General features: G+C 40.2%; 1 protein-coding gene across 2 annotated transcripts in view; it reads left to right on the top strand.

Moving 5' to 3' along the window:
* LOC126210365 (nuclear RNA export factor 1-like) overlaps positions 1–16,471 on the top strand; it is a 143,095-nt gene that overhangs the window by 69,039 nt on the left and 57,585 nt on the right. For both annotated transcript variants that reach the window (XM_049939582.1, XM_049939581.1), the window contains exons 9-11: positions 4,326–4,528; positions 12,355–12,464; positions 16,280–16,316. In XM_049939582.1, coding sequence (XP_049795539.1) covers positions 4,326–4,528; positions 12,355–12,464; positions 16,280–16,316 — 350 coding nt within the window. The remainder of the gene's footprint in view (positions 1–4,325; positions 4,529–12,354; positions 12,465–16,279; positions 16,317–16,471) is intronic.

Raw genomic sequence — 16,471 nt, 5'->3', positions numbered from 1 at the left:
TCCATTAGTAGTGTAGCGCTTGACACAGTCACGTTTACATATTTGGGCGTAACATTGCAGAGCGATATGAAGTGGGACAAGCATGTAATGGCAGTTGTGGGGAAGGTGGATAGTCGTCTTCGGTTCATTGGTAGAATTTTGGGAATATGTGGTTCATCTGTAAAGGAGATCGCTTATAAAACACTAATACGACCTATTCTTGAGTACTGCTCGAGCGTTTGGGATCCCTATCAGGTCGGATTGAGGGAGGACATAGAAGCAATTCAGAGGTGGGCTTCTCGATTTGTTACTGGTAGGTTTGATCATCATGCAAGTGTTACGGAAATGCTTCAGGAACTCGGGTGGGAGTCTCTGGAGGAAAGGAGGCATTCTTTTCGTGAATCACTACTGAGAAAATTTAGAAAACCAGCATTTGAGGCTGACTGCAGTACAATTTTACTGCCGCCAACTTATATTTTACGGAAAGACCACAAGGAAAAGATAAGAGAGATTAGGGCTCGTACAGAGGCATATAGGCAGTCATTTTTCCCTCGTTCTGTTTGGGAGCGGAACAGGGAGAGAAGATGCTAGTTGTGGTACGAAGTACCCTCCGCCACGCACCGTACGGTGGATTGCGGAGTATGTATGTAGATATAGATGTATATGTCTATGAAGCAATTCCAGTACCACCAGAAATTGAAGTTAACAGGAGCCACAAAGCAATGATTCCAATCTTATTCACAATGTATTTACAAAAAAAAAAACAGTTAGAAAATTGAGATGAATTTACAAACTGTCAGTTTCGAAGCTTGTCATTTCATTTCTTTTAGATACAGTTCTATAATTTCTTTATCTACTTTCAGTGTCTCCATTCTTATTTCAGGTTCCACAAGCAGCGCTGTACTTTGATTTTACGTTCGTGATTGGGGGCATTCTAATCTTTTATAAAATCAGTATTTCACATCGAGAACTCTTTTTTTTTGGGGGGGGGGGGGGGGCGGATGCGATTCTGTAACTATAATGGGATCCTGGCCTACATGTTGCATCTACCTGTAATTAGACATTATTTTTTTGCTCAAAATACGCAATGTTGTGCTGTCATAGTTAAGTTAGTGCATTATTTTAGTACATTATCATTCTTACCAGTTCAGTTTAAACATTGACTCTTTCGTTTTCATTTGCGTTGTTGTGGTCAGTGAGAACAATATTTTCATTTGAACATATAGTCGTCTCCCAATTTACTAATGTGAAAGAACTGCAACCTTCAGTGTTATCTGAATGTGTATCAGAACAAGAATGTAACAAATAATATTACAAAATACCTTGTATGCAGAAAATTCACTTGAGAAAAATTCATGTGAGCATATTAAAATGTTTACAAGCCACAGCATACAACCTCAGGCTTAAACTCTGCACTGTCATCATGCAAGTGTTGAGGGTTGGCTCACGCAAGTGTGCTAGATTCAGACTGTCAGGTATTTGCAAAATAAAATTAAAGAAAAGGTTGGGTACTTTTCTGAGAGACCTTGTATATGTATAATCTTGACGTGGTTTCGTATGCTGTTTTGGAAAATACTATTTCATCTGTCTGGATCATTTGAAAATGGGTTCAGGTAACCAGAAACGAATCATCAATCAAATGAAAAGTGTATCTTGGAACTTTGGCTGATTCTATTATGAATTGCTTGTGATTGTCACCAAAATTTTGAAGTCATTCAGCCTGGAATTCGTCCGAGCTATTGAGCTCTTCTTCGTTGTTTTCGAATCTCTGTCTGGCTTTCCCAACTGAGCAAAAGTACACATTTAGCAAACAAAACATGTCATCCTGCCTGTTGTATTTGATTGCTCAGTCGAATCCTTTCAGCAGTTCATAGGGTCCTGACCAGTATCTCTGGAAAGCACTGATGGATGCCTGATGTGCAGCTGACTTACTGTTGTTTTGCAGTCCATGGGTCTCCTGAATACATGGACCTCAAGAACGATGTACTGTTTGTATTCTGATTCCTGCCTGTGCAGATGATGTTTATGGCATGTAGTATAATTTCATGGAAACGTCTTTTTAGTTATCAAGACATTTCTGTGGACTTACTACAAGCCAAGTCTGGATAGTCGCACACCTTACAAAAGAAAGACTTCATCAGTCAAGTGGAAGATTACATTCATGATACCTCATTTGAGCCACAGTGATACAGATGTTTTGGAGTACCTGGCATCTCCACCAGACAATATCATGTCGTAACTGGGATCAAAAGCAGGGTCATCAGTGAAGTATAACACATAGCACTGAAAGCACGTTTATTATGGACGCCGATGTATAGACAGAGTAGAACTTGTAGAAGGAGAGTGCAGCTGTGTATAAAAACATCAAATAATCCAAAATATGTATACCAAAAAAAATTGAGAAACTTCTAGAAATACTAAATGATAAAATATATTTGAGTGTGCAGATATGAATCGGTGACCCACAGCATGCTAGCTAGCCAAGCTGACTGTTACTCCACTTTGCATATGCCACAGCTTGCTGCAGTATTCAGTTCACCTTTCAGCATACCCTTCTTTGCTTAATTCTAGCTTGCCACCTGAGCTCTTAATATTTGTACATATGCTTCTCTTTTCTTCAAAAGTATCTCCAGTTTTCCTGTCTAGATTTTTACTAGCCAAGCATTCTTTACAACCGTGCATTTGTTCTGTAACTATTCTTGCTTTGACACATTGCAAATAGTGTTTAACAACTGCTAAGTAGATACACTGAGCTGACAAAATTCATGCGATATCTTCTAATATCATGTCACACCACCTCTTCCCCAGTGCAGTTCAACAACTCAGCATGGTGTGGAGTCAACAAGTTGTTGAAAGTCTCCTGCACAAATATTCAGCCTTATTGCCTTGGGAACATGAAGTCCATGAATAGTTGCAAATGGGCTCCAACTAGTGGGAAATAATCATTTCCAGTCTATAGTCGGTTCCATTGGACCAGAGGACCCAGTCCATTTCATGTAAACACAGCCTATACTATTATGAAGCCACCACCAGCTAGCACAGTGCCTTGTTGAACTTGGGTCCATGGCTTCATGGGGTTTGTGCCACACTCAAACCTTACCAACAGCTCTTACCAGCTGCAATGGGGCTCATCTCACCAGGCCACAGTTTTCCAGTCGTCTAGGGTCCAATCGATGTGGTCATGAGCCCAGGTGAGGCACTGCAGGTGATGCCGTGCTGTTAGCAAAGCCACTTATGTCGATCGTCTGCTGCCATACCCATGAACGCCAAATTTCACTGCATTGTCCTAACGGATGCATTTGTTGTACATCCCACTTTGAATTCTGCACTTATTTCACACAGTGTTACTTTTCTGTGAGAACTGACAACTCTACAAAGCACTGCTGCTCTCAGTTGTTAAGTGAAGGCCGTCGGCCACTGCGGTTTCTGTGGTGAGAGGAATGCCTGGAATATGGTATTCTCAGCACACTTTTGACACTGTTCATCTTGAAATATTGAATTCCCTAATGTTTTCTGAAATGGAATGTTCCATGCGTCTAGCTCCAACTACTCATTCTTGGTCCAAAGTCTGTTAATTTCTGTTGTGTGTCCATAATCACTTCGGAAACCTTATTGCATGAAACACACTGGACTTGCATTGGGAAGGGCAATGGTTCAAATCTGTATCCAGCAATCCAGACTTAGGTTTTCTGTCATTTCCCCGAATCACTCCACGAAAATGCCTGGATGGTTCTCTGAAAGGGCACGGCCGATTTCCTGCCCCATCCTTGACACAGTCCGAGCTAATGCTCCATCTCTGATGACCTCAATGTCGGCATTAAATGCAATCTTCCGTCCTTTCTTTCATGTGAATCACCTTAGTACAAATTACAGTTCCGGCAAAGCATTGCCCTTTTATATGTCGTGTACATGATACTATCGCCATCTGTATATATGTGTATCGCTGTCCTGTGACTTTTGTCACCTCGGTGTATGATGTTCTACTATCCTACCTCTTTTTTTTACTCTCTGATGCTACAATAGAATTGTGATCACTGCTGTAGCCCTTCCTTTGTGTTAACTGTATTGTAAAGTTCACTAACGGATAAAAGATATTGCCTTTACACGTCCCGATGACTCGGCATCATATGGTTTTGCCATTAAATGTATGCATTATGACTGAAGGTGAATTAAAAGTGCTAAGCCCATTTAATATTATTGACAATTTAAAAGATTATTAAAAAAGGTGTTTGCAATTTATTTCTTTTATTGTTTTTGTACAATAATGGAGTTTCCACATATTTTGTGGCATAAACTTCTTTACATACCTTTTTTTGCATTAATTGTTGTTTCTCTACTTGTTTTAGAATTTCAGCAAGTGATGTACGACCCATCAGATACCTCTCATTTACAGCAGCAGTTGCTGAAAATGGCACAGGAAATGGCCCCGAACCTCGTCAGCCTCAGTCTGGCAGGAAACGAGCTGTTGTCGCTGAAGCATCTCGCCGGTTTCTTTGTCAAAAATAGCAAATGGAAGTCAATAAAAGTAATTGATGTGACTGACAACAAGGCAAGTGTGTACAGAATTTTAGTAGTTTTTAATGTGGTATTGAAATACAAAGTAATGGAAAGAGTAAACACACACCCTTTAGCTGTGACAGTAAACACACACCATTTAGTTGTGACATTGTGCCATCGGCAGCCACATGTACAAGATTGGAAACATCATGCTAACGTCCTTCAGAACTAAAACACATACACAGAGTGACATTTTACCAGCGTGGCAGTCAGACTGGGGAAGAGGGAGAATAACATTCCATCCTTAGAGACTAAACAGAAGCTGCGACTGGGGCTTCTAGCTAAGGATTTGGATTTTTAGGTAACCTGAATGATATTTGTGCATTAAAATATATATGTCAGTATGGCAGTACAAAATTTAAAATATTACGAAGAATTTAAAATATTTTCCACATCTGTTTCAAAAATGACAACCAAATAACTTTTACGCTCAGGTGATGAAAGTCATGGGATAGCAATATGCACATATACAGATGGCATTAGTATCTCATACACGAGGTACTGCATTGGAGAAGCTGTCATTTGTACTCGGGCATTTCGTGTGAAAAGGTTCCCTACGTGATTACGGCCACACGACAGGAATTTACAAACTTTGAACGCAGAATCGTAGTTGGAGCTAGATGTGTGGGAAATAGTTAGGGAATTCAACATTGCAAGATCCGCAGTTTCCAAAGAGTGCCAAGATTACCAAATCTCAGGCAATACCTCTCACCACAAACAACCCAGTGGCTGACAGCCGAGAGCAGTGGCATTTCCATAGAGTTTTCAACGCCAGCAGGCAAGCGATACTGCATGAAATAACTGCAGAAATCAATGTAGGACGCATGAAGAGCATGTCCGTTAGTACAGTGTGGCAAAATTTGGCATTAGTGAGCTACGGCAGCAGACGATTGACATGCGTGCCTTTGCTGACAGCACGACATCACCTGCAGTGCCTCTCCTGGGTTTGTGACCATATTGGTGGGACCTTAGGTGACTAGAAAACCGTGGCCCAGTCAGGTAAGGCCTAATTTCGGTCGATAAGTGTTGACGGTAGGGTTCAAGTGAGGCGCAGATCGAGTGAAGCAGTGGACTCAATTTGTCGACAAGGCACTGTATGAGCTGATGTGGCTCCATAATAGTGGGGGCCTGTGTTTACATTGAATGGACTGGGTCCTCTGCTCTAACTGATTCAATCATTCAGTCATTCCTGGGCTTCACATTCCCAAACAACGATGGAACTTTGAGAATGACAGTGAACAATATCATTGGGCCACAGTTGTTCACGTTTCATTTGAAGAAGATTGTGGACAATTTGAGTCAATGATTTGGCCACCCAGATCATCCAGCATGAATCCTACTGAACATTTGTGAGACATTGAGACATTGTTACATTCCATTCTGGATTTTCCATTGTTTGAACATTTATGAGACATAGTCGAGTAGTCAGTTTGTGCAAAAAATCCTGCACCAGCATCAGTTGCACAATTGTGGATGGCTATAGAGGCAGTATGGCTCATTTATTTCTGCAGGGGACTTCCAATGTTGAGCCCACACCACGTCGAGTTGCTGCACTACACTGGACAAACGAGGTCTGACATGATATTAGGAAGTATTTCGTGACGTTTATCACCTCAGTATAATGTCCAGTGATGTTTTTCAAGCCGGCAGTAGCTGGCCTTAAGGCTGTTACTTGAAATGCTGGTTTACTGCATGTAGCAAATGTGTGGTGTTTGTGGCTTCTATGGGGTTTGCAACTAGGTGAGCCTAAGGGAGTTGTACTAATAACTATACTATATTCATGTTGCACTGCGTAAATTAAATAGGAATCCAAAGAGTGGCTGAACCTTCACTCTGTTTCTGTATCTCTCTGTTATGATTTGATGCCCCATTAATTGACATTTAGCATTAATGTTTTGATAGCAATGAAGATACTTTTGTAGTTTCTGGAATTAGTAATTCTATCCACTGTAGTAAACTTAAGCAAGTTTGGAAATGTCTCTCTAGAGTGCAATAGAGCTGGCCCATTCACCAATTTGTCTGTGTGAGCCGGCTCGCACTCAAGCCACGGTGGTGAGCATTGGGCCGGCTCGTGGCGGCGTACGGTGGGGAGATGAGCAGTGTGGGCTGAGGTGTAAGGGGGAGAATGGGTTCGGAACGTGACGCTTTGCAATGAGTCCTGTGGCCAATAATGTCACTTTATATGGAGATGTATCCCTTCACAATAGCTCACTTATGTGTTTTGTGGTAAATTTATTCTGTAAGACAGTTGTATTAATGAGAAATGACAATTAAATGGAAACACCTCTTCTCATATTTTGATGAAGCAGAGAACACAGGGCAGCTAAGTACGTAATGTGATATTTCTTACAACTGAAGCAGCCTCACAAAGAATGCCATTTTAGGACAGAACATATATTTCATTACAGTTTGATTTAAATGTTAAACACAGGATGTCTCCTGTTCTTATTTTGGTTTTCGCTAAACCGTCAGTGTTTGATACCACTGTCTTAGCGCTGCAAATTCAGAGACGAGCTTCTGAGTTGAAGCCTGTCTGTGAACCTCTGCAGTTAGATTTCATTCTCTTCAGTGCGGGACAAGGTTGCTCACATGAGTATGCAGACTTGTAAATTTACGTTGAAGAAAATACTTATGAAACTCTGCAAGTCTAACTTTGTTATGAAACCACACATCCGTTACACTATAGGTCTGTAAGTCCTCACTGTAGCTAAGTTTCTACATGACCAACGCAATCTGAAAATCAGCAGAACTGAGCAATGCTTTATCAGTCTGAAAAACACTATGGTAACTTACTCGATCTGCAGGTTCATTTGTCGAGTGTTCCTCATGAAAACCAATCTATATTTTCATAGTGAATATGTCGATAAAAATTATTCAAATGGTTATTTCTGTGCTCCCACAAAACAATAAAAAAATACTTTTGCCATATTGCTTAATAGTACTTCCTTTAATTTTTGCACCTCTTCTTCTTGCTGTTTACCTTCCAAGTGTCATAACTTTTTGCACAGAAGGTATTATAATATCACTGTAAATTAAATGCTTCATTGTTTTCCGAGCTTGGAAGCACATTAAGAAACCATTGCATATGATAAGACTACAGGCATCCTAGTAAATTGACGCCACTGTGTCTGATCTCACTTTGAAGTTAATAACCCAACCGTCGTGCTACGTTTCATCGATTTAAAAAGAGTTACTCTCCACTTTAATCTTGCGCTGTGAGAATATACGCTCGTATCTTAGTCTATACGATGTCTAACTGTGGTCATTCCTCTGGAGGCAATAGACTGTTTGTCCTCCTGCTGGACTATGTAATGACGCCTGACCGTCCTGTTTTACTTCAAGTGCTCACTCGCCATGTGGCAAGCGAGTGTGGGCAATCTTGTTCACCTAGCCGCATCCTGAACAGGACTGCAGTAGAGCATGATAACATAGTGTCACCACTTAGCAAGAGTTTTACAAAGGATTAGATGAAATAAGAGCATAAAATGTATCTCATTACTTTCAGTTGCTAACTAACAGATTCATCAGTTGCTAACAGTGTTTACTCGATAAAGTGCATTACACTAGACTCTTGCTAGACCAGCTATTCCTTGCACATACCGCATCTCGTGGTCGTGCAGTAGCATTCTCGCTTCCCACGCCCGGGTTCCCGGGTTCGATTCCCGGCGGGGTCAGGGATTTTCTCTGCCTCGTGATGGCTGGGTGTTGTGTGCTGTCCTTAGGTTAGTTAGGTTTAAGTAGTTCTAAGTTCTAGGGGACTTATGACCACAGCAGTTGAGTCCCATAGTGCTCAGAGCCATTTGAACCTTGCACATATGGGTGCAGGATTGGCGGAAGTGCCAGATTATTGTGAGTGTCTTAAATTTAGTGTAAATATATGTGGATTACACTTTATTGAATCTAATATCTTTACTTGATAAAGGATAGAATTTCATTTTGTTATATGCCATAGATACTGTGCTGCATCAAATTATGTAAAACATTGCACAAAATTTTAAAGAGTTTGCAGAGGTAAGAACACATTGTGTAAACTTCTACATCTACATCCATACTCCGTAAGCCACCTGATGGTGTGTGGCAGAGGGTAGGGTACCTTGAGTACCTCTATCGGTTCTCCCTTGTATTCCAGTCTCGTATTGTTCATGGAAAGAAAGATTTTCAGTATTCCACTGTGTGGGCTCTAATCACTCTGATTTTATCCTCATGGTCTCTTCGCAAGATATACGTAGGAGGGAGCAATATATTGCTTAACTCCTCGGTGAAGGTATGTTCTCGAAACTTCAACAAAACCCCGTACCGAGCTACTGAGCGTCTCTCATGCAGAGTCTTCCACTGGAGTTTATCTGTAATCTCCGTAACGCTTTCGCGATTACTAAATGATCCTGTAACAAAGCACGCTGCTCTCTGTTGGATCTTCTCTCTCTCTTCTATCAACCCTGTCTGGTACGGATCCCACACTGGTGAGCAGTATTCAAACAGTGGGCGAACAAGTGTACAGTAACCTACTTCCTTTGTTTTCGGACTGCATTTCCTTAGGATTCTTCCAATGAATCTCAGTCTGGCGTCTACTTTACCGACGATTAATTTTATATGGTCATTCCATTTTAAATCACTCGTAATGCCTACTCCCAGATAATTTGTGGAATTAACTGCTTCCAGTTGCTGACCAGCTATATTGTAGCTAAATGATAAAGGATCTTTCTTTCTGTGTATTCGCAGCACATTACACTTGTCTACATTGAGATTCAGTTGCCTTTCCCTGCACCATGTGTCAATTTGTTGCAGATCCTCCTGCATTTCAGTACAATTTTCCATTGTTACAACCTCTCGATATACTACAGCATCGTCTGCAAAAAGCCTCAGTGAACTTCTGATGTTATCCACAAGGTCATTTATATATATTGTGAATAGCAACGGTCCCTCGTCACTCCCCTGCAGCACACCTGAAATCACTCTTACTTTGGAAGACTTCTCTCCATTGACATGCTGTGTTCTGTTATCTAGGAACTCTTCAATCCAATCACACAATTGGTCTGATAGTCCATATGCTCTTACTTTGTTCATTAAACGACTGTGGGGAACTGTATCAAACGCCTTGCGGAAGTCAAGAAACACGGCATCTACTTGGGAACACATGTCTATGGCCCTCTGAGTCTCGTGGACAAATAGCGCGAGCTGGGTTTCACACGATCATCTTTTTCGAAACCCATGCTGATTCCTTGTGTATGGTTGATTTTAGCTCATACATTGTTGTGAATGAAACGTGGGTAACATATGAAATATTATTTCAAATTTAGAGCAGAATCATATCTCATTTCGTTCTTGAGTTATTGGGTTTTATGACTGAAGGACAGTCATGTGCCACACACTCACTCACATCTTGCAGATAGCAAATCATGGCGTCATAACAATCATCGTATCTCATAACCGATTCGAGAAATCGAAACAAGGATTTTTTGCAAATGATAGCATGCAATGAGACATACATGTTTTACCATAAATACTTAAAACTTTCTTGTTCACTGACATATGGAACTAACTCGTCCACAGCGATAAGCGGTCAGTGGCTCAGGATGCACTCAGACGTCCATTCACAACACCTGGGGAATGGCGTAGCAGGACATGTATACTTGCCCACATAAGTGAAAGGGTTAACTGACCCATTTAAGTGAAAATGTACCTCGTCACTTGTAAGCACTATTTAGTGCATTTGAGTCATCTTCAAACCTTTGTGTTGGAACTCACTGTCATCACCGCTATTCCATACAATTGGAATTTTGAATCCAAGTATAACATTTTTCTCATAGCCTTTAGGCTAATCTGAGAACTACTTGCAAATCACATTTGACAGAAAGGAAACAAAGAGTTATTGTAAGAGCAAATGCATGCAAACAGTTACTTCTTGGACTGGAAGAACATTTGCCAAGGAGTCGCTCAAGGTTTGGTACTTGGTCTGTATCTGTTTCTGTTGTATCTGTTTTTATCTAGTGCCACTCACAGAAGTATATATAAAAAAAACAAAGTGTATTACAGCTACTTTGTGTCTGTTATTGGGTCTGAGAAATTCAGCCAGAAACATTAGATTTCTGTTTCTTAAAACGAAAACCATCAGAAATATAACACAACAGAGAGTCATGTGTCATACTATTTTAAAAAAATTTAAGATTTTAACCAGTCTGCCTCTATACATTGATGAACTTTTGATTTTCATCTAGAATAACACCTATGTACTGGAAAGTTACCATTGCTACCACAATTCTAGCACTCATCGCAAAGAAGATTTCAAACTGCGGACACACATTGATTAAAGCTTCATGCTCAGACACCATCACATCCAAGACTCAAGATTTATAATAAACTAAAAGGTGGGAATGTGTTTACCGTGGAGCTTGGCTCACTGAAATTATACCTGTACAGTCTTTTAGTGGAGCAGTGGTACAATCCTTCTGAAGAATTTATGGAAGACTAATTGGCAGTTTGAAAACAAGACAAAAAAATACATTTCTATATACATTTAAAAATGGTATTGTGTCTGTTGTAGCATGATAAGTGTGTAAAAATATTGCAACTTTTCAATGTGAGAAAATTAAGTTATGTTTTATTGCTTCAGTAGCTTGTTATTGTAAAACTAATTAGAATCATAACTGGTACTGCAGTAATGCCTGCAAACTAACATCATGTGTTTCATTGTTTTTCATTTACTTTTTTTGTATAAAAAGGGCACTTGCATTTGAAACTTCCTGGCAGATTAAAACTGTGTGCCCGACCGAGACTCGATCACACACACTCCGCTGCAGAGTGAAAATCTCATTCTGGGCACTTGCATTTCTTTTTCAACTTGACTCATATCCAGTATAACAAATCAAACAATTTTAACGTTGTTCATTTTGAGACAGATACATTATATTTACATGTTGATGTGTGGATCATCTTAGACTCATGATTACCATTACCTCTCTCACAGTTGTCATATTTTCAGATGTCCTCACATTTTTATTTCCACCTAACAGCTTCTTATTAATAATAATGTTTCCTGTTATTCCGGAAACTAATCCATTGTAACATCTTTGTGAAGAAATATCTGCTTCGCTGCAACGACAGGTGCGGCATTTAGTACTGAGATACACAAACACGCAGTGCTCTGTTGTCTGATGTTCCACTGCAACTGAAACGGCACACAGCTCCAATGTTGACATATGTGCTCTTTCCTGATCAACAGTGAATAACAGTGTGCTAGCCAAATTAAAACCATCTTTTTTCCATAGGTCTCCCTGTATATTGTCTGACAGCATGTACTGCTTGCTCCCTACGTCTAGCAGGGTGTCACTATGACACGATCCGCCAATCGTTGGCTGACTGCTGGTTATAAAAAGCTTCAGAAACCCTGACAGACAGTTGCTCTGGATTTTTACTATGGGAAAATCACCAGAAGCTTGTTTTCTTTCTAAAATTAACTTACAAGACTTGAGATTGAAGCATTACATGTCATCAAGAAACAGTAAATTTACTAATGGATCAACTTATTTGAAATCCAGTGCCAAGAAATTGACTGAGGGGTTGCATATGAAACAGTTACGTGGAAAATGCTATGACCTGCCTGGTCACAAGGAAGTTCATAAAATGGCAGCTCAAAAAATGAAATGTGCTCTCTCACTGTGCGTTGAGAAAAATGACATCATTGTGCCTTTCCCAAAGTTACAGGATGTTTAAATCTAAATTGTGGTATTCCCACCTAGTTCCATGAAAAAGGTGAGGTGTTAATGTCCAATATGGGTGCATGTGTTACTTAATGTTCCTTAAATCTCTATTTGTTTTCAGATTAAGACATTTTCTGAACTGGTGATCTTCAAGTCGTTACCTGTCACTGAATTGTTCTTGCATAAAAATCCTTTCTGTGGGAATTATAAAGAAGAACAGACTTACACAAGGTTAGTACTGCTTGCTTCTTCTTTATCCCCAATGGGTGCCATGGTGTGCTGAAAAGTAATGTTTCCTAATTTTTTTTATTCTGCTCTTAGACTCAGTTGAGGTATTACACTTCATGCATATTACTTCGTTGATGCAAGTTGCAACTCTCTGAATTGTAGTGTGTAACAATTCAGAAAACTGAAAGCACAAATTAAAGAGTTCGTCCACACATGACCACTCTCTCCTTCAGTGTGACACCAGACCACACACAAGTGCTGTGAAATCTGCAACAATTTGACACCTTGTGTTCACTGTAAACGATCATCCTCTGTACAGTCCTGACTTGGCCCCTTCTAATTTTCATCTGTTTCTAGAGCTTACAGAACAGCTTTGAGTACTTCACTCTGACAGTGATGAAACAGTGCACGTAGAGGTGAGGTCAACAAAGTCTAACATTCTACAGTGATGGTGTCAACTAACTGGTATATGTCATTTGGAGAAATGTGTTTCTCGCCAGGGTGACAGTGGTGAGAAATAAATATGTAGACATGAAGAATGAAGATGTAGAAAGTTATAAAAGTTTGTTTTATTAAAAAGCTGTAAGAGATTAACATAAAAAAATTGGAGGCATTACCTTTCGGCACACCTTCATACTATTAAAATAAAAAACATAATTCGTGGTTTGTTTTATTTTCATGTAGATATGGTGCTAATTTTTATAACAGATTTATATTTGAAACATATCATCAGTGCATGTGAGTTAAGACTTTAGTTGAGGTAGTATAAGTAGATCAGTGACAGCTCGCAGCACTATTGCCAGCTTTCAATTACCAAGCGCTGCTGGCTGCAGCGAAAACAGTAGACATCTACAAAGCTGTGACAGCACTGATGCATTTCCACAGATATGATTACAAAATCATGTTGGGTTATTGGTCGAGGCAGGGCCACGCAGCTACTAGATCCAATCCACTGCAATTGGCAGCAATCAATTTATTCTGTCTCAACTATAGGCTGCTCTTCCTTACAAGAGGTCTAATGGGCCAGCCTCCTTCAATTTTCGTTATACTCATAAGACTTGAAGGTAGCTGCTGGACATTTATTTCGAAAGCGGTACAATGTAGTTCTCAAAAACCCTGGAAATATTTGACTGCAATTTTCCAAGTACTATTACAGCAAAACTTTTTTGCTGGTCTATTCAGATTGCTTGTAGCTTAGCACGTTCCATTGTAGCCCCATTATCTATTGACTTTTGTGTTATGTGCCATGATTGGCAGTCACCAACGAATGAGAAGTTGGCTGCTGTTTCCCAAATGCTGGACGTCGGCCGCGTGGCGGCAGTTACTCGCCAGTAGTGCTCGTGCCTTTTGTTGACAGTGCGGTCTGTTGGGCTCTGATTGCTGGCAGCCGAGGTGGGGCAAGCCTGAGTTCATCCTCCCTGTTCATGTTGTTAGGGTGTTTAAGTATTTCAATAGCCTCTCTGATTTTGCGTTTCATCATACCTGGGTGCTTGGCCAACACACAGGCTTTGCTGAATTTTTCGTGGATGACACGTTTGCTATATCGCCTCGTGGTGAAATGGAGCTACACAAGTTTCACGAATATTTGAACAACTTGCATGGGAAGATACAGTTCACGCTCGAAGTAGAGAAGAATGGTGCAATACCATTTCTAGACGTCAAAGTATACAGGAGAACGGAGGGCACACTGGGGTACAGAGTATATCGCAAGCCTACACATACAGACAGGTATCTGCACGCCCATTCCTACCACCACCCAGCGCAGAACAACTCTTGTCATCCATTCTTTGGCAATCCTTGCGCCTATGTGATGCTCAAATCATTACACCTGAGCTTAAAAGGCTACACACAATGTTTCTAGCCAATGGCTACAGCCATAAGTCGATCCACACAACCTTGTCAATGAACACAAGTAAGAAAGATAAGCAAGAAATAGACAAACTGCAGCCAACAGTGCACTTACCTTATGTGAAAAATGTTACTGACCGAATAGGCAAACACCTTCACCGCGTTGGGGTGCAGCCTGTCTTCTACGGTGGTCGCAGGATCCAGGACGTGCTAGGCTCCACTAACGACAAAGTGGATGCATTACACACTGCAGGCGTTTACAAAGTGGAATGCAAATGTGGAGAGGCATACATAGGCAAGACTGGTAGGCCAATAACAACGCGCATTCAGAAACACGAGCGCTATATTTGTCTAGGGCAACACAACAAATCTGCAGTGGCAGAACATCAGCAAGACTGTGGAAAAGAAATAAAATTCAATGAAGCCTGTGTGTTGGCCAACCAGCTTGTTATGACAAAATGAAAAATCAGAGGGGTCATCGAAATACTCCAACACCCGAACAACATGAACAGGGAGGATGAACTCAGGCTTGCCCCTTCTTGGCTGCCGGCAATCAGAGCCCAACAGACCGCACTGTCAACACCAGGCACGAGCACTACCAGTGAGTGAGTGACGCCACGTGGCTGATGTCCATCATTTGGTAAACAACAGCCAACTTCTCATTTGACGGTGACCACCAATCGTGGCACATAACACGAGAGCCAATAGACAACAGAGGTTATGTTCTCCCTCCACCACAATAACCTATTAAAATAAAGTTCCCTCTCCTTCTTAAGTGACCAATGAAACTAACTACCTTTTTAAAATTATGACGTAATGTCTTGCACAGGGAATAGTAACAACAAAATATAAAGGACACTGCATAGCTAGAACGCACCATTAGACCCAGAGGAAGGCCGCTGCAACCGTGGCCGAAACATTGGTTTTTCTCCAGCAGCAGTAGTTTTACGCATTATGACGTGGTACCATACCCAGAAAACTTTTATGTTGATGGTCTTTCTGTTTTAATCTTTCCAGAATGACTTTCAGTGTTTCAGATAACAATCAGCTTTTATTGTATGCTCGCCTGCATAGTAGTGTATCGAGCTGATACTAATCTCAAACTAAACTTGGACTTCACACAATTCTTAACATGTCCGTTATATACATTATTGTATTTTCATTGGCAGCTCTCGTTTATTACTCAGAGACCCTCCTTCACAGTCCAAGCAATGTTGGTAGCTCCACGTGGAACCTCCTGTGACAGAGAGACATTTGCTGGCAAACTCCAACCACCGCAAGCTGCACAAGGAGTACATCAATCAAATAGTAAAATACAAAACAAATATTTGAACTAATACTGAATACCAGATACACAAAATGACACATTTCTGTGATATTTAAGTATCATAACATTTATTATAAAATTAACAACAGGCAAGCTTTTTATTTTATAGATGACGTGGTTACAGAAAACTGCACACACCTGTAACACTTTTAAAAAATTAGATTCGGTGTAATTCTGTCCCCTCCAAGTGTCTGGATTTTTCCCATTTTTATACAGGTCATCAGCTTGCCACATTAATTTGATGTGCTCTTTAAATTAATTTCAATTTATTATTAGATTTAAAATCGAGAAGTATTTTATGTCATACCTATTTCTGTTGTTCTGACATTTTGAAAGTAGAAATTTGTATGGGCACCAAGAACTTAAAAGTTCTGTAGCCTGACCCCAAATATGTAACCCACATCTGTAAGATTTAATTCTAAGACGCAATGACTTTAAGTGCCCAACTGTAACATTGTAATGAGTCTAGATATTGGATCTTTATAAGTGATGTTACTGAATGGATACACCAACCACTTTTAAATGCTGTTGCCATATATGGTGTATTTTAATGAGGCAGCTCTTTTGAAACTGTGTTGTATCTAATGTTTTACTTCAGGAAAATAGCTGCCAAATAATATTAATATTGTTGTTTACATTCCAGCGTCGTCAGAGCGAACTTCCCCCATCTCATTAAATTGGTAAGTTACAAAGTATGCATGACCTTTTAACTTCAGTTCTTCTTACTTTAGATTTTAGAAGTCCTTAAGAATTTCTTATCTCACCAAAAATGCATCCATTAGTAACAAATCGAGCTACTTTCAAAGATTCTGAGTATAAGTAATTGTCCATTTAT

Source organism: Schistocerca nitens, chromosome 10 (assembly GCF_023898315.1).
Source record: "Schistocerca nitens isolate TAMUIC-IGC-003100 chromosome 10, iqSchNite1.1, whole genome shotgun sequence".
Classification (NCBI taxonomy): domain Eukaryota; kingdom Metazoa; phylum Arthropoda; class Insecta; order Orthoptera; family Acrididae; genus Schistocerca; species Schistocerca nitens.
Note: the sequence above shows the minus strand (reverse complement) of the source record. Positions and strands in the feature narration are given on the sequence as shown.